The 26,173-nt window shown below is 43.5% G+C and overlaps 1 protein-coding gene across 50 annotated transcripts in view; it reads right to left on the bottom strand.

Annotated features, from left to right (window-relative positions):
* CACNA1C (calcium voltage-gated channel subunit alpha1 C) overlaps positions 1 to 26,173 on the bottom strand; it is a 760,002-nt gene that overhangs the window by 256,273 nt on the left and 477,556 nt on the right. For all 50 annotated transcript variants that reach the window (XM_041735639.1, XM_041735630.1, XM_041735636.1 and 47 more), the window contains exons 4-5: positions 15,173 to 15,312; positions 7,672 to 7,811 (exon numbers count right to left, since the gene is read on the bottom strand). In XM_041735639.1, coding sequence (XP_041591573.1) covers positions 7,672 to 7,811; positions 15,173 to 15,312 — 280 coding nt within the window. The remainder of the gene's footprint in view (positions 1 to 7,671; positions 7,812 to 15,172; positions 15,313 to 26,173) is intronic.

The raw sequence follows: 26,173 nt of genomic DNA on the forward strand, positions 1-26,173 counted from the left end.
GAGCACCTGAGTGGCTCATTCGGTTAAGTGTTTGACTCCCGGTTTTGGCTTAGATCGTGGGCTTGAGCCCGGCGCTCAGTGCAGAGTCTGCTTCAGATTCTTTCTCCCTCTCCCTATGCCCCTCCCTGCTTGCACTCTATCTCTCTAAAATAAATAAATAAAATATTTAAAAAATATATCTGTTTTGTCTCGATAGTGATTTTGCCATGTACTCCTATTTTATATGCCTCATGTAATATAATGTAACAGGATATAATATAAAGTAACTGCTAGCATTTAATGAGCACTTACTATAAAGCAAGGCACTGTATAAGTGCTTTGCATGTATTAACTCATTTAGTTTTTCTAACAACATATGAAATAGGTTCAACAATTATTTCCATTTACTGGCACAGAAAGGCTTAGTAGCTTCCTTAAGGTCACAGAGTAAATCAGTGCAGAAGCCAAGAATCAATTCTGATTCAAGAGCTCACGCTCAAAACCACTATGTTCTATCTCTTCTGGCAACTTCTACCTGGTATCCAATCAATAGATATTTGTTGGCTGATTGGTGTTTATTTGTTTTCAGGAAGCAGTTCTAATCCGAGCAAGAAAAAATGGGAAGAAAGGGTTTGACCTTTCTCCACATATGGTCCTTAATGCTCCTTCTCACTTCTCAATTAGGAAGCAAACCCTTGTTCAATAGCTAAATGTTTTCTATTCTGATTTCAGAAATGACACTTTTAAAAAAAAAAAAAAAAAAAAAAAAAATAAAAAAAAAAAAGAAATGACACTTTTAACTGAGAAAGAGCTAATCTTACAAAAACTCATACCATAGGGATAGCATGTCCCATGAAAAGTCTCTAAAGCATTCAAATATCTTAACAGATGGGGACAGTTTCCTATTTATCTCTGTGCCTCCAGGGCCTTGTTTAGGCTTGGCTCACAAAAAGTGCTCAATAAATGTTCACGGTCAATGGATGCTATTTTCTAAGGCTGGTGCTTGTGTTGCATGGAGGTGACTGCTCAATCCCCTTCACTGTTGAATCAAGAGTTTTTGTGAAAGACCTCACAAATCTAAAAAACACTTTCTCACTTCCATCTATGTCTGCTCTCTTTATTCAATCCACTCCTGAGAGTTCTTCTCCAGGAGAGCATATGGGATAACAAAGGAGGAAATAACCCTTTGCTTATTGCTCCACAAACAAATGCCCTCCTGTTGCATACATTGCAAATATTTAATCACAACCCTCGTTATTGTTCACGTTCACTGTGTAATGTTTATTCCATATGGCCTACCCTTCAGAACAGTATGCATGCCTCACAGCACTCCTGCTGGGGTGAGTGGTGCCTCACAAGCAGTGGGAACTGATTTCCTTAATTGTAGAAGTCTTAATGAAACAAAATGGACAAACCTTTCAATTATACAGCATTGCATCGGAAGAGTCAACTAATTTTACATCTGAAAACTTAAAGCCTTACTGTGTACAACTCCAGGCCCACAGTCATTCTCTTTTCTTTTCATAATTTTCTAGAATGTGCCTCCTAGTTACTATCCTTCAGGGTCTATCCCAATGTAACCTCGTCCAAGAAGCCTTCCTGATTCTTTATCCCCACTCCCAAAAGTATGGCATCTCCAAAGCATACTTGTCATAGACCTCATCACATTTTTCTTAAACTTTTTTTCTGAGGCAGGGGGAAGAGGACTCTCCAAATTTTGTTCCATACCATCATTAGTTTGAACATATTTTCTTCTACATTTCAGCCTGTTTGAGAACACACTTAGCATCTGATTCATTTTTGCATCTGCTGTAACAGCTAGAAAAATCTTTTTTTTTTTAATTTTTATTTATTTATGATAGTCACAGAGAGAGAGAGAGAGAGGCGCAGAGACACAGGCAGAGGGAGAAGCAGGCTCCATGCACTGGGAGCCTGATGTGGGATTCGATCCCGGGTCTCCAGGATCACGCCCTGGGCCAAAGGCAGGTGCCAAACCGCTGCGCCACCCAGGGATCCCAACAGCTAGAAAAATCTTGTATCAAGTGTGCACTCAGTAAGTTTTGTTGAACAAATTAATATATGATTTGTACCCTTACAATCATCTCTGTCACTCCATAATCTGTGATCTTAAGATTTCAATGATGGAGTTCCTGGGTGGCTTAGTTGGTTAAAATGTCTGACTCTTGATTCCGGCTCAGGTCATGATATCAGGGTTGTGAGATCGAGCCCCAGAGTCTGTTAAATATTCTCTCTTCCTTGCCCCTCCCCCCTTTCTCTCTTACTCTCCCTCTCTAAAAAAAAATTCCAATGGCATTTAATACACATTTGGACATTTAAAAAATAAGAGCAATTTTTGAGGCTTAGAGTTATATATCCTACAAACCATTCAACTAACATATTTATTACAAGAAATAACATACATATCATCTATGTGTACATCCATATATCACACAACTGTCACCAAGATCAAATAAGATAGAAGAAATAAACACCATCTGGAAATGCTAAATGAGGCATATATAAATGGAAGGTGGTTTAGCGTTAGAATTCTAGTGAGCTGGTTAGTTCTTAGTAACTGCTTTGTATAGCACTGCCACTCAGCCATGAGGTGGCTGAGTAGAGATAGTCATTCATTCTACAGAGATTTATCTGGCACTGTAGATGCTGAGGATATAACAGGGAGCAAAATGAACAAAAATTGTCCTCATGGAGATTATATTCTCATGAGGTAAGGGGTAAAAAGTACATAAATAAGTAAACATAAAGTATGACAGATGGTGACAAGTGAAATGGGAAAAATAAAGCAGGGAAGGGGCATAGGAAATGTGAGAATGACTGACATGGGATGGGGGGAAAGCAGGCCTCTCTGATAAGATGACATTTCTGTGGAGACCAAAGGTGGTGACTAGGCCAGCCCAGGGAAGAGCTGGAGAAAGGGCATTCCGGACACTAGGAGGAGCAAGTGTGAAAATGCCATGTTGGTAGTGGGTTTGGAATGTTGGAGGCATGGCAAAGAAATCACTGAGGCTGGCAAGGAGGGTCAGAAGAGAAGGGTGGAGGGAAATGAGGTCAGAAGAGAGATGGGTGAGACCGTGTAAGGGTCCTGCGGTACTCTGGCTCTCACTCAGTGAGTTAGGGAGACCTGGAGGGCTCTGAGCAAAGCCGTGACATGTATTTTATCAGGACTTGTTTTAAGAGGATCATGCTGGCTACTGTTACCACTAAGCTGTGGCAAAGGGCAGGAGTGGGAACAGAGAATCCAGTTAGGAAGCTATTATAATAATCTAGGTGAGAGATCTGGTGGCTGGCACTGGAGGTGAAAAGAAATAGGGAGTTTCTTGGAGGATATGGCTGATAGGACTTTCTGAGGGACTGGATACAACAGGTGAGAGAAAGCAATAAATTCAAGATTTTTGGCCGAAGTCACTAGAAGGATGACTTTACAGGAAAGACTTTGGGATCACTGGAGGTTCTGTTATGGATGTGGTAAGTTTGAGATGCTTAGAAATCAAATTAAAGAAATGGACTAGGCAGGTAGGTATATAAGTCTAGAGTGTAGAGGAGAGATCTGATCCGGTGACACAGAGAGTTATTAGAAGACACATAAGTTATATTTAATGCCAGGAGGCTGGACATGATAACCGGGAACCAAGTATCCCTGAGATAGAGAAGAGGTCTGAGGATTGAGCCTGCAGCTTTCCAGTGCTAAAAGGATGAGGATGTGAGGAGAAATCAGCAAGTGATTCTGATAAGGAAAAGCAAATGAATTAAGAAAGAAAAGTGTCTTGGTAGCCAAATGATGACAGTGGCTCAAAGACAAGGGATGGTCAGCTGTATCCAATGTTGCAGTTAGATCAAATACAATGGCACCAGGAAACCGACCACTGGACTTGGTAATATGGAAATCACTGGTGGTCTTGACAAGTAATGGAGGAGAAAGCCTGACTGGTGTGGATTTAAAAGAGAATGAGAAGACAAGAATTGAAGACAATAGATAGAGGCAACTGTTACAAGGAATTCTGCTAAAATATGAAAGAAGACACCCAAAAGTTCTAAGAAATGGAAGGAGGAGGTATTGTCTAGGTTTGTAGTGGTAGGAGATATTGCTGACATTTTCCTAGATGATGATATCAACCAAAGTAGCACAGAGTACTTGTTCACCATGGTCTACATACTCTATTTAAAAGTCACACAGACACTTTTCCAGGAGAGAGGGCGACAGGCTGGATCAGCCCTTTCTTTAAACTCCAAAAAGAGCTACTCTGTGGGTGGCCCATGGAAAACAGACAGAGTTGTTAGCCCTATGTGTAAGCATGAAGCCACCTGCAAGGCTGCCCACAACTGCAAAATCATCTCAGTATGATCATCTTTAATGACAAAGATATCTTCTTGGACTGCATGGCAGGTAATATTAGGGCCTTATATTTGAGTTTCTGTATCATGTCCTCATCTTCTTGATAAGAGAATTCCAAGGCATGTTACTTCTTCCTGACCACCACAATACAGTTCTACTATTAATTAAATGCATAAGAAGATGGGACATCTTCTTTAGGAAATTTCTACAGTGAAACCCTAACTACTGTATCTAATCTGATTCTCCTTTTTAATGCATTGAAGCACAAGTGACTTTAAACCATATGCACCTCTAATTACTGTACTAGAGTAATAGCTGGAACTATTTCTGTTAATAGCAAGCTCCTCAATCTTTTTGTGTTAGACTGCACTGTTTGTTCACAATTATTCAACCATGCTTCTCTGTAGGTACAGTATACTTCTGTGTCCCATTATCCCTGGGACAAAGATAGCAATGTGACTTGCTTTGGCCCCTGGAATGTGAGTAGCCATGATATAAGCCATTTTGAGCAAAAGCCTAAAATATGCTTGTATAGCTTAGCTCTTTGTCCCTTTGTGAGCATTTGCCCTCTGCCATGAGAACAAATGGCTACCTGCTGGATGTTCCTTCAACCTGGGCTCTGGAATGAGGTAATATAAAGAAGCTGGCCAACATCTTTATGTAACATGACCAGGTATAAATGTTTCTGGTTTTAAGTCATTTAGAATTTGGGATTGTTTGTTCCTACAGCAAAAGATGACTGATAGACTCTTATTACATAGTCAGATTCCTCAAGTGTAAGGACCATATTTGTTCTTTATGATATGTCCTTATATCCAGAACAGTGTTATGAAAGTGTGGGCTCCTAATAAACACATACATAAGAGGGTAAGATTCCTTTGTCCACTGTTTGGTATTTGTTAGATAGTTTGGTTGCAAGTTTGGAATCAGCTCATAGTTCCTATCACTGACACACTGGCTGCAACAACACCATATTAAGCTCCTTACAATCATGTTCAAAGTTATTCTCACCCTCCTCATTCCTTGATTTTGCTTTAGTGAGTTATGGCTGACTAATCAAGAAAACCCAAAGAATTTAGGCTTCACAGAAGGGAAATTGGATCTTGGCCATCAGATAGAGTTGACCCTTGAACAATACGACTTGAACTATGTAGGTCCACTTAAAGATACACTTTTCATTTATAAATACAGAACAGGACTCTAAATGTGGGGGCTTTTTCATATGATTTTCTTTTTTTTTTAAAAAAAGTTTTATTTATTTATTAGAGAGAGAGAGAGAGTGGGAGAGCACATGTGGGGGAGGAGTAGAGGGGGAGGGAGAAGCAGACTTCCTGATGAGCAGGGAGCACAACTCAGTACTCCATCCCAGGGCCCTGGGATCACAACCTGAGCCAAAGACAGAGGCTTAATCAACTGAGTCACTCAGGCACCCTCCCTATATGATTTTCTTTTCCTTTTTTTTTTTTTAAAGACTTTATTTATTCATGAGAGACACACAGAGAGAGGCAGAGACATAGGCAGAGGGAGAAGCAGGCTCCCTGCAGGGAGCCCGATGCAGGACAAAATCCTGGAACTCTGGGATCACGTCCTGAGCCAAAGGGAGATGCCCAACCACTGAGTCACCTAGGCATACCTCTGTATAATTTTCTTAATAACATTTTCTTTTCTCTAGCTTACTTCATTATAAGGATATATAATATATATTATATAATATAGCATATTACATATATATATGAATATAGTATATGTAACAACTATATAAATATGTGTTGACTGACTGTATGTTACCAGCAAGACTTTTGGTCAACAGTAGGCTATTAGTAGTGAAATTTTGGGGGAGTCAAAAGTTAATGTGAATTTTCAACTGCACAAGGTGGGGGTCAACATATCTAATCCCCATATTGTTTAAGGGTCAACAGTATACTATTTCCATTCCTAGATTCCCTAAAACAGTTAAGGTCAAGTAGAAAGAATTTGTTCCAAATTTATTTGTGTGGCTTAGCTCCACATTCACTTTTGAGTTTAAGACAGGCCACAAACTTTGCCCAGGGGGTCCCACTGTAAAGAAAACATTCCAACTTTTGCCTTCATTTATCTAGTAAATTCCTCTACCTTGTATATGTGTAAAAATTGACAACAATCAACAGTTATATACTAGCTAATCCTTTTCGAGAAGCGGTATTGTATGGAAGGAAAGAGAGTTGGTTTGGAAGTCAGGAGATCTGGTTCTAGCCCTCCTCTGATGTTGGCTAATTAGGCTACTTTGGGAAGATCTTTTTACTATTCTGTGCATGTATGGAAAGAATTGAACAGGTTAATATAAGGTCCTTCACATTTCCATGGTAAAGGTTCAGTGTTCAGTGGATTGCTCTGTTTTCCTGTCCTTTGCTCCCATCTCCAAGCTAGTCTGGTTTCAGCCCAGTCTTAAGTATGGGCCAGATCTGATGGAGCTGACTAGAGAGGGAAAAATCTCAGCACACAAATCTAAAATTATGTTCAGGTTGCCACCAATAGGTCAAGGAGGAGTGGAATGAGGAGCTCTCTGAAAGCTGACTTAACCCCCAGAAGCAACTTGGGCTGTACTTTGTTGGAGCTGATGCTGGTGCCCAAAGCTTCTGTATTCAGGGCCTGGGGCTGAGCCATAGTGGGGCAGGCTTCTGGAGGAAGAGGTCAAAGAACAGCTGTCCACATGGCTGATACCTGGATAGACAATATCTCTTCAATGCTCTTCTGCCTGATTCAGAGAGCTGAACACCCCCAACCCTTAGGCAAAACCAGTTCTCATGAAGACGTGCAGCCTGTCCATAAATAGGGCTTCTGAAGCCGGAAATATCCCATTTGACATGAAAGAAGGAGACGGTTGAGAGAAATTGCAAATAGAACTTTTTAAACATTCCACTGATGCATTTCTGTTTGTTCTTTGGAAAAACACAGAAAGTAGAGATAATCTCATTGGCTAAAATACCTTGCAAGCCTCCGGGATTAGCCTTCTTTGATCACCTGGCTCCTCTGCTGCAAATGTATTTTGATTCCCAGCCAGGACCTTAGGGGATGGCTCAGATGGCCAAGGGATTGCTTTCTCTGTGTAGCCTGTTTTCATTTCACTGTTTGGCTGCTGTGGATGTTTTTCAGCTGTTTACAGGAGCTGGGACCACAGTGTGTTTTAATGGACCCACATCAGAGTTAGGTTTTCTAAAGTAAGGGAATTCATTTAAGAAAAAAATGCCTCGATCTATATGGAATAAATGGAATAAATATGTGTTGACTGACCATTCAGCAAAGGATAGCAGAGGGTGGTGACAAAATACACTGCAAAGCAGAAGAGTGGCTTTACTTACTTGGGACTCCAGACACCAGCCTCAAGGGGCGCAGCACACGGAATGCTCTCAGCGCCTTCACGTCAAATCCAGCTCCTTTTCCTCCTAGAGCATTTGCCCCATCGGCTTTGGTTGCTTGTTCCAAAATTGCACTGAAAAGCCTAGAAGAGAGGAAGAGGAGATGGAGCTATCAGATCCTGAATTCTCTTAAGGAAGCCTGGGATAGCAGAGTTTGCAGGTGTCCCCAGCCCATAAACCAGAGCCAAAGTGTGTGTGTGTGGGAAGGACTGTGACCATCATAAGATGACATTGTCTCAGTGTGCATATCACTGTGCCAAGGGCATGACCACTGTCCAGGGAGGTCTGAGAGGCAATGGGCAGACCCTTTGCAGTCATAAAGCTGTGCAGGAACACAACTGGTTTTGTGTAAGCTGGGCAGCCTGGACAGTTGCTAAAGTTTGCAGCAGTGCCATGTTATGTCCACAATAACCAAACTATGGAAAGAGCCCAGATGTCCACTGACAGATGAATGGATAAAGAAAATATGGTATATATACACAATGGAATATATAAATGTAAAAAAATGGGAAAAATAAAATCTTGCCATTTGCAATGACATGGATGGAACTAGAGGATATTATGCTAAGTGAAATAAGTCAGTCAGAGAAAGACAATTATTAATTATATTATGTCATTCCTATGTGGAATTTAAGAAACAAAACAGAGGATCACAGGGAAACAGAGTAAAAGATAAATCAAGAGGAAATCAAAGAGATTTCTTAACTATAAGAAGTAAACTGAAGGTTGTTGGAGGAGAGGTAGGTGAGGGATGGGGTAACTGGGTGACGAGCACTAAGGAGGGCACTTGATGGGATGAGCACTGGGTGTTATATAAGAATGATGAATTACTGACCTCTATCTTTGAAACCAATAATACATTATATGTCAATTAAAAAATATTGAATAAATGAATTAAAAAATATTTTTAAAAAGTTTGTTGTAGTGCGTCCGTCCCTTTGGAGTGCCCTCTCCCCAGTCCATGGTTTCCTAGCTCCTGCCTTCACGTGGCTGGGAGCCACATCTCTCTCTTCCTTACCCACATCCTCAGTCCTAAAGATGCCCCTTAGATTTTGCCTGGGCACAAATAAATGATTCCACAGAAATTGGCTTTGTGCTGCAGATACAAGGATGAGAAACTGAACACTGGCTTTAGCAACATGCAGATTACTAAGGCTTTGAAAACATCTCTTTTGGTGGAATGATGGGGACAAATGCTTAACAGATATGGGTTCAAGAGAGGATAGGAAGAAAAGTTTGAGATAGCTCTAACAGAAATATAATGCAAGCCACAAATATGAACCATATATGTAATTTAAACTTTCTAGTAGCCACATTAAAAAAAGTAAAAAGAAAACAGGTGAAATTAACTATGATAATATATTTTATTTAATACAGCATAACCAAAATATTATCATTTCAACTGTAATAAATACGAAGAATTTTTAATTCTTCATAGCAAAGGAGTTTGTCACTCTTTTTGTACTGAATCTTTGAAATCTGCTGTGTATTTTACATGGACTTTATATTTTAATTTAGATTAGCCACATTTCAAGTACTGAGTGGCCACAGAATAGACAACCCTTCTGAGGAATTTTGCTATTAAAAGGTAGTAGAATGGGCATTGAGGGGGGCACTTGACAGGATGAGCACTGGGTGATATGCTATATGTTGGCAAATTGAACTCCAATAAAAATTTTTTTTTTAAAAAAAGGTAGTAGAGGGCAGCCCGGATGGCTCAGTGGTTTAGCGCTGCCTTCAACCCAGGGCGTGATCCTGGAGATCCGGGATCAAGTCCCACGTTGGGTTCCTGCGTAGGGCCTGCTTCTCCCTCTGCCTGTGTCTCCGCCTCTCTCTCTCTCTCTCTCTCTCTCTCCTCTGTGTCTGTCATGAATAAATAAATAAAATCTTTTTTTTAAATTTTTTTTTAATAAATAAAATCTTAAAAAAAAAACAAGTTAGTAAAAGAAAAAAGATGGTTGCCAGAAGAGGGTGTGAAATCAAGAGGGTTGTGTTTGTTTTTAAACGGGAGAAACAGCAGCATTTTTATATGTGATGGGAGTTATGTAACAGAGACAGACAATCTGACCATGCAGAAGTGAGAGGACAATTACTAGGAGGATTGATATCCTTCAGGAGGCAGGAAGGAATCTCCTGCACCCTGAGGGGTACTGGCCCTAGACAGGGGAAGGGATGGTTTATCATGGCTCAAATGGGAAGGCACATTATAGGGGTACAGATGTTTTTTTCCTGATTATACCTGTTTTCATAGGAAAACAGGTAGCAAGGTCATCGGCTTTTCACATTGAAAATGTGAAAGGGGAGCAGGTATTGGAAGTTTAGAGGAGGCAAAGGTATAAGAATCACCAAAGAAAGCAGAAGAGTGAATGGTCTAGGCACATAGAATAGGTTTGTCAGGTATCCTCAAGGACCTATTTGAAGTTGGTTATCACAGGTGTAAAGTGAAACCCATCAACTCAGCTTTGCATGTTTCTTTACCCCTTTCAATGGCACAGCTTCAGGTAGCAGGTGGCTCTCTATCTAGTTGGATTTGACTGGAGTTGGTGTTTTTCCAAATAAGCAAGGTAAATGGGGAAAGAAGGATGTTGACTGTGCATGTAAGTGAGAGATTGTGCTGGGGCTGGGCATCTAAGCTGGTTGAAAGGAGAACTGGACATGATGGGCAGAGGAACAAAGAGAATGGAACAGGAAGAATGGATTGTCAGAGTCAAAGTGCTAGAGGGAGAGAGCTGGAAATACCAATGGTAGTGTTTCCAGAGTAGAATGTTTGGTTTGAGACTATGGGAGAGGGAGCAGTTGTTAGTTATGGCAGGGATATTGGCTATAACCATTGGAGTGGGCAATTGAGACAGGACAGAGTCAGGATTCCTGGGGGGAGGGGGAAAATATCAAGGAGCCAAGAAGATACTGGAGGGGATAGCAGGAATAGTGAGTTTGGACAGACTTGGGAGTGAGCCAAGAGCTCATGTCTTCAAGGAATGAGGAGTCCCTAGAGGCCTATAGAGTACCCCCCACAAAGAGAAGTAAGGGTGGAAGGGTCTGATTACACACATCAGAACTGGAGGTTGCTAGGAAGGGGGAAGGGCCAGCAGCCCAAAAGCAGAAATAAGAGAAATTCAGGGCTCCTCTCCGGACTCTGGGCTGTGTATCAAGGCATTTGGGAGAGAGTGGCCATCTCTTGAGAGATTGCAATGAAGCAGGACCCTTGGAAGGGCCAGGAAGTTAAGTGAGTGGCTAGAAACAAAGCTGAAGGTTTAGGGCAGCATTTGGGCCATCTGCTTATCTGCAAGTGAAATTTTGTTGGAGTGCAGCTACACCTATCATTTATGCACTGCTGTTGTCTGTTGCTGTTTCCTCACTAGGGTTGAATAGTTGGGACAAAGTGTGAGCTGAAAATGAGTATCTAGCCCTTTATAGAGAATGTTTGCTGACCCCTGAATTGGCAGTGGCCTGTGAGGAGCAGAAGACACAGTGGAAAGGTCTCAGTGGGATGGCTAGGGAGAGGGGGCACAGGATGCAAAGCGCCATGTGGGGATGGGAACCTGGGATCTTGGGCTTTTTGTGGTTAACAAGAAAAAGAAGGAAAAAGGAAAAAGAAAAAGAAGGAATTGGACATGGGGCAATCTCTGTCCTTTGTACTAAAGATGATTACCAATTCACTGTCAGCAGAGTGTGTGCTGGGTCATGGCCTAGGGTCACAAAGGAAGCCCAGGGATCAGGACCAGGTCCCCATACTTGAAGCCAGGCCAACCTTGTTCTAGAGAAATAGGCTTGAGCTCCTGAAATGACTCATGCTCAGGGAACTGGATCTGGAAACAGAAGAGGCCATAGCCAGGGGCTTAGCTACAGAAGCTGCAGAAACTCATATCAAGGCAGGACCCAGGAATGGGGAGGTTGACCTAGATTAAGAATTTCCAAACTCTGCTCCATGGAACTCCTTGAGGACTTCTTGGACATCAAGGCCAGAGATTAGTGGCTGGAATAGAGTGGCTTTCGTGGGTCTCTGAGTAAGGCTTTTCTTGAACAATGGGTTCTGAAGCTAAAAGAACTTTGACAACTCTAGCCAGACCACATCTAAAGTCCTTCTCAGCCCTGTGATTCTTTCAGCTTAGCTTGGCAATTTGATGGTGTCATATGTTAGCTGGTGATGCCTTGAACCCCAGGCAGATTTGCCAGGATGGGGGAATCGGGCTTCTTTCTCTGCAGAGAAATGTTCTTTCCACTGAAGTCTAGATCAGTGAAATCTTAGAAAATGGAGACCAGCTTTGCAAGTCTGTCCAACAACATTCCAAATCCAAGCCAGATTTGGCTCCTAGTATTTCCTGGAAGAAAGCAATATGCTTATTAGGGTGCAAGATGTTCACAAAATATTATTTATTGAAGGAAACAGAGGGTCGACAACTTGCTTCTCTTTTCTCTGTCCCAACTTAAAGCAGACACTTTATTAAGTGTCTAATTTTAATTTTGAAGGGGTAAAAATATTCAGGAATGGGTCTAGGAGGTGTTCCTGGCTTGTTGGGTCTGGTGTGATTCTCCTTGATTAGATACTATAAAGCTACTGCTTGGTGCCTACCTGTCACTAAGGGCTTGCTAAGGATGCTTGGTGACAGGGAGGTAGGGGTGAGGATTCTCCAGGAGTTGTGTCTCGCAGTTCCTTAGCCAGACATTGGAGTTTTTAAAAAGAGACAATGAGGCTCTAGAGGATCCAGAAAGTCAGAAAGTCAGGGCCACCATACTGCAAGAGAGATAGTAGCAAAAGCCCTTGTGGTTGAAATAGAATGTCTCAGGCAGGGGGATTTAGTGAGGATCCCTAGGTCCCTGGGTTGGGGTGGGGAGAGGTAGCTCACAGAGGCCTCTGAAGTCCCTCCTACTTTCACTCAGCAGTTCCATTTCCCCACTATACCAAAGAGACCCTTCCACTTTCGGAAGAAAATGTGACAGGTTTGTGGGGGTTAAGAAATGCCTCTTATCACAGGCTTCCAGCATGGCAATGCAGAAATGAGAGAGCAGCTTTCTGCCTGGCACTCAGACAGTAGGCAGGCAAACCCAGCTTTCCCAGGACAAGGCACATTCCCCTCTGATTGCAGGAGGGCAGAAGAAATTTTCCCCTAAGTGGCTGCAGAGGAGCCCAAGAGAGTAGGTATTTCCCAGGAGACATAAGGGAAGCAGAGGGATATCCATTTAATATGATTTTTAAAAAAGGGCAGGGAAAAGAGGCATAGCTGAAGAGAGGAGGTAGAGCTACACCGTGTGTGTGTGTGTGTGTGTGTGTGTGTGTGTGTGTGATTTTTCCAGTTAGAAGGATGGGCCAAGATTTAGACTAGACAGAGAGCCCCTAGGACAAATGCCCTTAGAGAAGAGAAAGTAGGTGTCAAATATGTCCATGTGTGATTTTAGTGGGGAGGAAGCCCAAAGGCTTATGGTGAACCACAAGTTAAGTAACCTCTAGTATCATGACCTCTGTGGCTTAAACAGTCAACCAGAGGCATCTTTTGGAAGAGGGCCAAGTCTAGATGCTTTCCTCTTCATCAGCCTCATGGCCTAGAACCCAGGAAGATGTGACTGAAATATGGGTTGACCCCACAAAGTCTGCCCTCTGTGGTTACTGGGAGGAACAGCAGGGTGAGGGATACAGCAAGGTCCAAACAAGCAAAAGATGAGCAAGGGTCACCTAGTGTGCTGCTGCATGATAAGGCATATGATCCCCCCATCCCATAGCTCCTGTTTGAGCTCTGACCCGTACTTCCTCTTTCTACCTCCCAGGCTGTAGGGAAGGCCATGAAGAGGGCAGACAACTCTAACTCATTCCATAAACATGAGAGGAAGAGCTTCTCTGCCTAAATAAAATTAGTTCCCGAAGGTACCCTTCTCTCTTATCATGTCATTCCTGGGGCTCTTTTCTATGCATGTGTGAAAGGTTCCCAAGAGTCTGAGGCCTTGAGAAATACATTGAATTTGAGTGGACTAGGGGCCTTTGGGACAAGGCACCTTAAATGCCTTTGCTAGGTTTACCGACTTATTTCAAGGCATTTATTTGTTCAGTTACTCTTTTGTTTATCCTGGTGTGAACAGAAGCAGCAAGATCTCTTATAGCTGCATCCTCACTCTGAGTCCTCAGGAGCCGGATCTATGCCTGGCAAATACTCCAACAACTTTAGTGCTTCTCATGTTACCCAAATATCCTTTGGAGTTAATGTGGCCAAAGTGTGTCATTCATTGGCTATGCAAAAAAAGACAACAAAGAAAACCTCTAAAACAGTTTGAAACAACCTTTATAAGTCATCCAGATGCCCAGATACAAGGAAATAACTTCTAAATGGTCTTGATTTGCTCTTGCTATTTCCTGCAGAAAGACCATACACTCGCATGAGATAACCAGCAGTAAGTGCTCTGGAGGAGTCCAGAAGGACCTGTGTCTTCACTGGGATGCTAATCAAAAATAGGTTCCTGGGATATGAGCCTAATGACATACTGTAGCCTGTTGGAACACCAAGGGAATAAAAATGCAAGGTGGTCACCACATGACCACTCTTCAGGCTCAGAGAAACAACAAATTAGCTCAGAGAAGCCAGCTTGTTCTGATGTAGAATCTGCTGTAAAGGTGCTCTCCTTTCATAAAATAGATAAGTGGTTGGAACTTCATCAACTGTGTCTTAATAAACTATGTTTCACATAGCACATGTACAAATATTTCACAGAGGATCTTTTGGTAAAGTTACTAATTCTTAGTAGAAAGAGAAGAAGAGATCATCACTTCCAAATTTTATTTTATGATACTTTACATTGCCTTTTTTTAAAGGCTATATTGATCTTGCTTTATCTTATGCTACAGTAGAATAGCATGTTTGGGGAAGGTGTGTTTGGTTCTACTTATGCCACCAGAACCTTGGCTCTTCATAGTTCTGTCTTCTCCTCACCCACCCACCTCAATAGGCCTGTTTCCTGGGGCCCTGGATGAAGCCCACCATACAGGTGAGAGCGAGCATCCATAGCACCTTGTATTTCAGCTGCGCCCCCACCCCCATGTCCATGTGCTGCTGGGACTAAACCCTGCTCAGGGACACAGCCAGGGAACTGCCTGAAGAGCTGTTCTGTCAGACAGATGCAGATGGAGATGGAATAAAAGACCTTAAACAGGGGAATCTCTTTGGCTGCACAGAGGACTCTGAGTTCCATTAAAAGCACTCAGATTCTACTCTGTGTGTGTGTGTGTGGTGTGTGTGTGTGTGTGTGTGTGTGTGTGATGTTCCTAAGTGAGAGCTCTTTTCACTTTGGAGAAAGTCTGGATTCAAAGTGATTTTTAATGGATCCTCTCATCTTGCCTAGTGCCCAGTGCCATTGTGACCAAATCAAAAAGGGATACAAATACAGAAGGAAAAGGAGGCACATGTTGGTGGATGGTGAGGCATGAAGGGAGGGAAGACATAAAGGTAGTTATACTTACCCTACAACCACAATTATAAAATCTAGTAAATTCCAACCATTGCGGAGGTAAGCGTTGGGGTGAAAGAGAAGTCCATAGGCTATTACTTTTAAAAATGCTTCCACAGTAAAAATTATGAGAAAGAGATATTCCACTCGTTCCTAGGAAACAAAAACAGAGGGAGAGAAAAATAAAGTCAATGGGATTGGAGATCTGGAAAGTTCTGAAATAGCAGATCTCACAAGCAGGTGGAGGAGAGTGTGTTGCCCCCTCTGTGGCAGGATCTAGGGGAACACTGGGTAGGACCCTCAAGCCAGATTACCAACTTCACAGTCTGTTCCAAACTTAGAGCTCCACTTCTTTGCGCATTAAGGGTTTTTTTAGTCTTCAAATGTCCCCTGTTAAAATGCAAGTGTTAGGGTGGTAGTAGAGTTACACATTTTAGAGCAATATCTTATGTAGTTAAATCAGTAAATACTGTTAGCAAATTGAATTCAGATAAAATATTTTTAAAAATTCGCACACACACAGTATCAGTGAATGTTTCATTGTACCTTCTCAGAAGAGAAGTCAGAATGTCTTGATCCAGAGGGAAATGATGCCAGGACAGAGGAGTATAGTGCTCAGAAAAGAGGGGACAGTACTACAGGAAAAAGTGCACCATAACCTTGAGGTAACAAACCCTGAAGATAACAGAAACCATTTTGGGGGAAGGTACTAACCACATTCTCCAAAATGATAAACCAGAAATATGGCTGCAAAGAAGTTGAGGCATTGAAAATCTCCCACAGCAGCTGAAACACAGGCAATCTGCTCATATACACTGACCCTGGACCTGAAGTCTGTCTCTTTCTTGAGAAAATAAAAATCTTTGTCCAAAGACATACACTTGTCCAAAGACAGAGGAAGATCAGCATTTCCAGGATGGAGGCAGGCACTGAGGTGGGGCAGTGAAGAGAAAAGGCACATCTCTTTTCTCAAGGGGTGGAAGGTAGTGTTTTTCCTCCTTCTGCCACCTTGAGGAAGGCTTTGCATTTAAGGATGAAACTGCTGTCCCTGGGAGCCCACACTTAACAGGACAAACTTGTTGGCTCAATTAGAGCGAGCCGACTCTGTGCTGATTCACTGGCTTCCCTCACCATTAATTGCTTTCTCCCACAACCTTATTCCCAGTGCAGAGCCTTAATAGTCCCCACCAGGAGAAGTCTGCCTGGATGTCTTCATGCTCCACTGCTCACCTTTGCAGGAGCCTCAGCCCATCTCTCACTGGAGCCACAAAACACTAGTCCACATGGCATTCGGCCACAGATCCTCCAAGCAGGACACGCCCAATCACAGCCCCCAGGAGGCAGCAGGCTCAGAACTCCTGGACCTAACTTCCCATCCTGCTGGGTCAGATGGAGCTCACAGAAGACCTCCAGGTCATACCCACACTGTGGAGACAGGGCATCACCTGCTCCCAGCCTAGATTGCTGGAAAGGTGCTCCAAGACTGGGGGCATTGGAGCCTGATGGGGAGCTCTGTGGGGAGAGGTCAGCCCACACAGAAGCCTGTGCTCCTATCCATTCTTTCCTGATTTTCTAGACTTGGAATAAGTGCTCATCTCACCATGCCCAGCTCAAGGTGAAGTAGTTTGAGAATGCAAAGTAAATAAATGCAGAATTCTGGGCCCTACCCAGACCTATTGAAGCAGGTCTCCCAGCTATGGAGCCAGGAAAAGTGCATCGCAGACAATTTCAGGCATTTATGAGGCACCCTAAAGTTTAAGAACCACTGATCCATGTACCGATGAAGACCCTGATCAGGCAGGAGCTGTGGGAAGGGAATAGAGAGACCAGCATTAACCAGCACCTCAGAGGCAAGCTTGTCTTTTACTCACTACCCATTACAGAATCATAAAGTTGGTCTGGGCACATGGCTGTCTGGGGTGGGGGAGGATGACCCAGGAACAATTAGTATTATGTGGGAACCTCTAGTCTTTAAAAATTTGGTGCTGTAAAAAAATATTAGGTGATGTTGGGTTAAAGTGTCCATCATTGAAAGGGAAAGCATGTTACAAAAGGGCATAGTGCAACCTGAAGGAACTTATGGAAAGTGTGTGTGTGGAGAATGTTAGGTAATGCTGGCATCTGATCAGCTGGAGTGAAAAAAATGGGGCTGGAGAGGTGGCCAGGAGTAAGATGACCAGGGGCTTTGTGGCTACATCTGGGTGCTTGGACTCTATTCTGAGGAGATCGTGAATGATGGACTCAGATGTGTACAGTAATCTGTCATGGACCTAGAGAGCGAGGGTGGTGATGGGATTGGAGGGAGTCAGGGTGGTGACCCATGCAGAGATCATGGAGGCTTGAGCCAAGATAGACAGCAGGATTGTTGAAAACTAGGTGGGTCTGAGAGATAGAAAGGATGTGATTTGGTTTCTGGTTGCATGTAGGGGTTGGGGGAAGAGGCGGCAAAAGAACTACTGCCCCCCTCTCTGAGTTTTCTAACTTGGGTGACTCTGGATGGTGATGCCTCTCACTGCAGGGGGAGACTTCGGGGGAGGGACATCAGTTCCAGGTTTGCTGAATTAAAGCATTTGTGGGACATTCAGTCAGGGCTACTGGTGATCTGGTATAGAGGGTTTCGGGGGAGTTCAGCTTGCAGGGGTGGGCTAAAGTAGGTTGCCCTGGGTACAACATGCCTAAAAAGAGGAGAGATGAGGCTGGAATCCCTCTACATGAGGGGCAATCTCATCCCCTGGAAACCACTTTCATATTATAGGAATGTACTTCCTTAGCAGAAGTTATAGGATCCTGCTTAAAGCCACTGGGTCAGAGAGAGAGAATCTTGGAGGGTATCTAATTAACCACTTCACAATCTAGAAGAAATGGACGCATTTCTGGAAAACCACAAATTACCAAAACTGGAACAGGAAGAGATAGAAAACCTGAAAAGGCCAATAACCAGGGAGGAAATTGAAGCAGTCATCAAAAACCTCCCAACACACAAAAGTCCAGGGCCAGATGGCTTCCCTGGGGAATTCTATCAAACGTTTAAAGAAGAAACAAAACCTATTCTACTAAAGCTGTTCCAAAAGATAGAAAGGGATGCAATACTTCCAAACTCATTTTATGAGGCCAGCATCACCTTAACCCAAAACCAGACAAAGGCCCCACCAAAAAGGAGAATTATAGACCAATATCCCCGATGAGCACAAATCCAAAAATTATCAACAAGATACTAGCTAATAGGATCCAACAGATGATGGTGAATAAGAAGATTATTCACCATGACCAAGTGGAATTTATCCCTGGATTGCAAGGTTGGTTCAACACTTGTAAAACAATCAACGTGATAGATCATAGCAACAAGAGAAAAAACAAGAACCATATGATCCTCTCAATAGATGCAGAGAAAGCATTTGACAAAATACAGCATCCATTCCTGATCAAAGCTCTTCAGAGTGTAGGGATAGAGGGAACATTCCTCAGCATCTTAAAAGCCATCTATGAAAAGCCCACAGCAAATATCATTCTCAATGGGGAAACACTGGGAGCCTTTCCCCTAAGATCAGGAACACGACAGGGATGTCCACTCTCACCACTCCTATTCGACAGAGTACTAGAAGTCCTAGCCTCAGCAATCAGGCAACAAAAAGAAATAAAAGGCATTCAAATTGGCAAATAAGAAGTCACACTCTCCCTCTTTGCAGATGACATGATACTGTACATAGAAAACCCAAAAGACTCCACTCCAAGATTGCTAGAATTCATACAGCAATTCAGCAATGTGGCAGGATACAAAATCAATGCCCAGAAATCAGTAGCATTTCTATACACTAACAATGAGACTGAAGAAAGAGAAATTAAGGAGTCAATTCCATTTACAATTGTACCCAAAAGCATAAGATAACTAGAAATAAACCTAACCAAAGAGGTAAAAGGATCTATACCCTAAAAACTACAGAAAACTTCTGAAAGAAATTGGGGAAGACACAAAGAGATGGAAAAATATTCCATGCTCATGGATTGGAAGAATTAATATTGTGAAAATGTCAATGCTACCCAGGGCAATTTACACATTCAATGCAATCCCTATCAAAATACCATGGACTTTCTTCAGAGAGTTAGAACAGATTTGGAGTGGAACAAAGATTTGTGTGGAATCAAAAAAGACCCCAAATAGCCAGGGGAGTATTGAAAAAGAAAACCATATCTGGGGGCATCACAATGCCAGATTTCAGGTTGTACTACAAAGCTGTGATCATCAAGACAGTGTGGTACTGGCACAAAAGCAGACACATAGATTAATGGGACAGAATAGAGAACCCAAAAATGGGCCTCAACTCTATGGTAAACTAATGTTCGACAAAGCAGGAAAGACTATTCACTGGAAAAAGGACAGTCTCTTCAATAAATGGTGCTGGGATAATTGGACAGCCACGGCAGAAGAATGAAACTAGACCATTCTCTTACACTAGACACAAAGATACACTCAAAATGGATGAACAATCTAAATGTGAGACAGGATTCCATCAAAATCCTAGAGGAGAACACAGGCAACACCCTTTTTGAACTTGGCCACAGCAACTTCTTGCAAGAGACATCTATGAAGGCAAGGGAAACAAAAGCAAAAATGAACTATTGGGACTTAATCAGGATAAAAAGCCTCTCTGCACAGCAAAAGAAACAGTCAACAAAACTAAAAAACAACCTACAGAATGGGAGAAGATATTTGCTAATGACATAGCAGATAAAGGGCTAGTATCCAAGATCTATAAAGAACTTATAAAACTCAACAGCAAAAAAACCCAAACAATCCAATCGTGAAATGGGCAAAAGACATGAAGAGAAATCTCACAGAGGAAGACATAGACATGGCCAACATGCACATGAGAAAATGCTCCGCATCACTGGCCATCAGGGAAATACAAATCAGAACCGCAATGAGATACCACTTCATCAACAAGACAGGAAACAACAAATGTTGGAGAGGATGTGGAGAAAGGGGAACCCTCTTGTAGTGTTGGTGGGAATGTCAACTGGTGCAGCCACTCTGGAAAACTGTGTGGAGGTTCCTCAAAGAGTTAAAAATAGAGCTACCTCCTACCCAGAAATTGCACTACTGTGGATTTACCCCAAATATATAGATGCAGTGAAACACTGAGACACCTGCACCCCAATGTTTCTAGCAGCAATGTCCCCAATAGCTAAACTGTGGAAGGAGCCTCAGTGTCCATCAAAAGATGAATGGATAAAGAATATGTGGCCTACATATTCAATGGAATATTACTCAGCCATCAGAAGAGATGAATACCCAACCATTTGCTTCGACATGGATGGAACTGGAGGGTATTATGCTGAGTAAAGTAAGTCAGTCGGAGAAGGACAAACATTATATGGTCTCATTCACTCGAATATAAAAAATCGTGAAAGGGATTATAGGGGAAGGGAGGGGAACTGAGCGGGAAAATTAGAGGGGGTAACAGAACATGAGAGACTCCTAACTCTGGGAAACGAACAAGGGGTAGTGGAAGGGGAGGTGGGCAGGGGGATGGGGTGCCTGGGTGATGGGCACTGAGGGGGGCACTTGGTGGGATGAGCACCGGGTGTTATATGTTGGCAAATCAAACTCCAATAAAAAATATACAAAAAAATTAACCTATTCACTTGAAAAACCAGTATGCTGATAAGATACCAAGGCCAGGGAGGCATATGCAGAAGATGGGAAACCAGAGGTCCAAGGGTCCATTCATTCATCTTGCCTTCCTGGTGTCAACGGAATGTTTCTCACTGGGCCTCGCTTATCCCCAAAGACACAACTGGGTCAGAGTCCTCATACTAAGTTGTTTAAGGATCTGATATAGAACTGAAAAGGGTTCAGAGGACCAGTAAGAAGGAGTCGGGATAAAGAATCCTGAGAAGGGGCAGATGCCTGTTGCTGTAGTGTCTGGAACACATTTATCTGTGCTGCTAATTGAGGGAGTGTGCTGATGGTCCTATTGTATTCATTCTGATCTTAGAGAGATGAATACCCTACAGTTAACCCCACCCCACCTCACCCCCACAAACCCAAGACAGATACAAACAAAAACTTAAACAAGTGAAACAGCTTGGTTGATCCTTTCAAAACATATGTTGTGTTGCCACAGAACACCTGAGGGTGAAAATGAATGGCGTGGAGAAATGAAAAAGTTTGTCCAAGACCATTCTGTTGCTGCGCTGATGTCTTGGCACCTCGGGTCCTGTGAATACACACTCCTTCACAGCCCTCCTCCTGCCTAAGTTCTCAGGCCAGAGCTGTGTGCTCTCCTGAATTGCAAGGGGGCCACAGAACTCTTTGAGAATGCACAAAATTCAGCCTGTGAATGGCCCTTTTTTTCTGTGATTTTGGGAACTCATGAACTTTACAAGCCAACCTGGAACAGACTAAGGACTAAGGTTCCCATTCCTGCAGTTCTGGGTTGAGGCTGGAAAGGGTACAGGGGGCATAAACACCTGCAGAAAAGAGGATGTTCAAGGCTGGAATGGGAATACACTGAAATGGAGTCTTTTTGTGGCTCTTGGAGATCCTCCCCAAATCACAGGTGAAGCCCTACCTGCCTGGGGCAGGTATGTTGACTTTGGCCTCTCAGACTCTCCTGTCTTCCTTCCTTCCTGTCACCTTCTCCTATCCACAGCTATTTCTCCTTACTGCTTCCTTTCCATTTTCATCTTCTTCTCCCTTCCTTTCCTCTTTTCCTGCTTACTTCTCAGCATTACTGCTGGCAGCTGGCACCCATGGCAACACTCATGTCTAAAATATTTAGAAAAATATTGTGGAGAGAGCCTCAGATTCCAGGAACCATGATGCCTTCTAAACACTCGTAGAACTAATAGACACTGATGAGTACAGTGTCTATTTTAGTTTTCCATTTATTTTTTCATGTACACATATCCTACCTTTCAACTATATTATAAGCTCCTATAGGACAGAGATTTTATTATCTTTTGATGGTAATAATCTTGATTTTGGTACCCTTGGCAGTGTATATTTGGGCAAGTCACTTTACTTCTCTGGGTCTATCTCCTCATCTATAAAAGAACTAGGTAAGCATTAAAAAAAAATGCAGCACTGCAGAGAGCCCTAGGCTTCCACAGTGCTTCTCTGGGGGCAGTTACAAGTTAGGGAAGGCTGAGAAAGAGGGGCTTTGCTCACTAACCCCCTTGCTAACTTGAATCAGAGAAGTACCATTTGAACCTACATGCTAAGTTGTCCAAGGATCCTAACACAGTTCAAAAAAGTCCAGAGAACCAATATGATGGGGTGTGGACACTCTATACAAGATAAAAAAGTTGCCATCTCTGACTAGTCTGGAAGACTTTTATTGGCTTAATATGCTGGTTTCTGCATAAGATTTTGTTTGAGAAGAAGAATCACTGCTTTTTGTTTTGTTTTTCTTGGAATTTTGAACACCAATTCCAAAGTGGTAGAGGACTTCCAAAGTTTCTTCAATGCCAATCCCTGGTATGTGTGCAGTTCTGCCTTAAGGCACAGTCAGATTCCAAGACATGGAAAGGAACAAAGAGTTCTTCTCCTCATTTTTCTGAGGATCACTATAAATACAAATAGATTTTTATAATAAAAAAGTTCTTCAGTAAGGAGATCATTAATATTTGGGCTTTAGAGAACGTGGACTCCTTGTGAGCAGAAGCTATGCCAGGGTACAGCTCCTTAGACAAGGACAACTACAGACAGCCTGCCATGTCTATACATATGTGATGTTTCTGCGCACATGTGCGCGCACACACACACACACACACAGCACAGTGGAGTAATAACCACCATCTGCATTGAGCACTATACAGCTTATACTTGCTATATAACAGACCAAGGTGTGAGAATTAATAAGAAGAGAGCCTGTGTGTATTCATTTAAATTTATGCAAGTGTATTTATTGAAGATGCCAAGATTTCTACACCAAACAGAATTGATGAGAAGCCCAGTCATACAATTCCATCTCAGTACAAGGTGCAAAGACAAGAAACACAATAATAATGTGTCAAATGGCACCTTGTATTCCAGATTGTTTCATAATTTAAGTACCATTCAACCTGACCTCTAAATACAGCCTCCTGACTATCTCAAATGAAGGGAGATGAAGAAACTGGAATACCTTAGTTCCTCACTTTCCAGTTCTTCTCTTGGTCCTTCATTCCTTCATTCAGTAGGTCACAAACATTTCCTGAGGCTCTGCTCTGCCCCACACCACTTGCTGTGCTGCAAGTGTCTCTTAGGACACTGAGGGACTTGGCAGAAAATAAGAAGCTGGAAGGACTTCATACAAGGACACATATCCCAAGCTCCTCATTACACAGAAGTAAGAGAACTTGTCCAAGGCCACATATCCACCCCATGGATGAGTAGTTGTGTTTCCTGAGGGCTGGTCTGGTGCTGTTTCTGCTGTAGTGCAGTGTCTCTGTCTGTGGTCTCTGTGAAATCCTGGATTACTGTGCCCATCGGGGGGCTGCTGGGCAGTAAAGGGCTACCTATATGGTGTGGCTGGAAGGGTGGCATCTGGAAGATCACTAGATCTTCTTCTCTTCTGGTGTCTCTACTGATCCCTGGAATTCAGCCATGAAGAAGCCTTTTTTCCATCAGTGGAGGAATGATATTCACACAATGGAATATTAAGCCATAAAAAAGAATGAAACTCTGATCAGCAACAACATGAATGAGCTTTGAAAACATGATGCTGGAGGGGAGGGACAGGATGGCGGCAGAGCAGGGTCTCCAAGTCACCTGTCCTCAACAAATTACCTAGAAAACCATCCAATCATCCTGAAAATCTACGAATTCGGCCTGAGATTTAAAGAGAGACCAGCTGGAACGCTACAGTGAGAAGAGTTCGCGCTTCTATCAAGGTAGGAAGACGGGGAAAAAGAAATAAAGACACAAAAGGCCTCCAAGGGGGAGGGGCCCCGCGAGGAGCCGGGCTGAGGCCGGGGCGAGTGTCCCCAGGACAGGAGAGCCCCGTCCCGGAGGAGCAGGAGCTGCACCGACCTTCCCGCGGAAAGGCCTCCCGGGGAATTGGAGCAGGATCCCCAGAAAGGCGGGGATGCCCTCGGGCTCCCTGGGACAGTAACAGAGGAACTGCGCCCCGGGAGATGCGCCGAGCTCCCTAAGGGCTGCAGCGCTCGGCGGGACCGGAGCAGCTCAGCGGCGGCGGCTCGGGCGGCGGCTCCGCGGAGGGGGCGGCGCGGCTCCCGGAACAGCTCGGAGGGGCTCGGGCGGCGGCTCCGCGGAGGGGGCTGCGCGGCTCCGAGAGCAGCTCAGAGGCGGCGGCTCGGGCGGAGGAAGAAGCTCCGCGGAGGGGGCGGCGCAGCTCCGGGGCAGCTCGGAGGGGCTCGAGCGGCGGCTCCGCGGAGGGGGCTGCACAGCCGGGAGCGCGAATCCAACAGCGCAGGCGCCGGAGCACAGGGCGCCGGGACACAGCCCAGGATCAGGCCTCCCCCGGGACAGGCAGAGGCCGGGAGGGCCCAGGACAGCAAGGACGCTCCTGCCTGGAACTGAGCAGATCAGCGGCCCCGCCCCGGAGCCTCCAGGCCCTGCAGACGGAGAGCCCCGGAGCTACTGCGGGAGCTGACTCCAGGGTCCCAGAGCTGCCCCCGCCACTGTGGCTTCCTCCCGGGGCCTCACGGGGTGAACAACCCCCACTGAGCCCTGCACCAGGCAGGGGCAGAGCAGCTCCCCCAAGTGCTAACACCTGAGAATCAGCACAGCAGGCCCCTCCCCCAGAAGACCAGCGACACGGACCAGTTCCAAGGGAAGTCAAGGGACTTAAAGTGTACAGAATCTGAAGACACTCCCTCGTGTTTTTTTTTTTGTTGTTGTTGTTTTGTTTTTTTGTTTTTGTTTTTTGTTTTGTTTTGTTTTGTGCTTTTCTTTTTCTTTCTTCTTGATTTCTGATTGCTTTCCCCACCACCCTTTTTTTTCTTTTTTCTCCTTTCTTTCTTTTTCTTTTTCTTCTCTTCCCCCCCTTTTTTTTCTTCTTTCTCTTTTTTCTTTTTCTCTTTTCTTTCCTTCTCTCTCTTTTTCTCCTTTTCCCAATACAACTTGTTTTTGGCCACTCTGCACTGAGCAAAATGACTAGAAGGAAAACCGCACCTCAAAAAAAAAGAATCAGAAACAGCCCTCACTCCCACAGAGTTACAAAATCTGGATTACAATTCAATGTCAGAAAGCCAATTCAGAAGCACTATTTTACAGCTACTGGTGGCTCTAGAAAAAACCATAAATGACTCAAGAGACTTCATGACTGCAGAATTTAGATCCAATCAGGCAGAAATTAAAAATCAATTGAATGAGATGCAATCCAAGCTAGAAGTCCTAACGACGAGGCTTAACGAGGTGGAAGAACGAGTGAGTGACATAGAAGAGAAGTTGATGGCAAAGAGGGAAACTGAGGAAAAAAGAGACAGGCAATTAAAAGACCATGAGGATAGATTAAGGGAAATAAATGACAGCCTGAGGAAGAAAAACCTACGTTTAATTGGGGTTCCTGAGGGCGCCGAAAGGGACAGAGGGCCAGAATATGTATTTGAACAAATCCTAGCTGAAAACTTTCCTAATCTGGGAAGGGAAACAGGCATTCAGATCCAGGAAATAGAGAGATCCCCCCCTAAAATCAACAAAAACCGTTCAACACCTCGACATTTAATAGTGAAGCTTGCAAATTCCAAAGATAAGGAGAAGATCCTTAAAGCCGCAAGAGAAAAAAAGTCCCTGACTTTTATGGGGAGGAATATTAGGGTAACAGCAGACCTCTCCACAGAGACCTGGCAGGCCAGAAAGGGCTGGCAGGATATATTCAGGGTCCTAAATGAAAAGAACATGTGACCAAGAATACTTTATCCAGCAAGGCTTTCATTCAAAATGGAAGGAGAGATAAAGAGCTTCCAAGACAGGCAGGAACTGAAAGAATATGTAACCTCCAAACCAGCTCTCCAAGAAATTTTAAGGGGGACTCTTAAAATTCCCCTTTAAGAAGAAGTTCAGTGG

Source organism: Vulpes lagopus, chromosome 21 (assembly GCF_018345385.1).
Source record: "Vulpes lagopus strain Blue_001 chromosome 21, ASM1834538v1, whole genome shotgun sequence".
NCBI lineage: Eukaryota > Metazoa > Chordata > Mammalia > Carnivora > Canidae > Vulpes > Vulpes lagopus.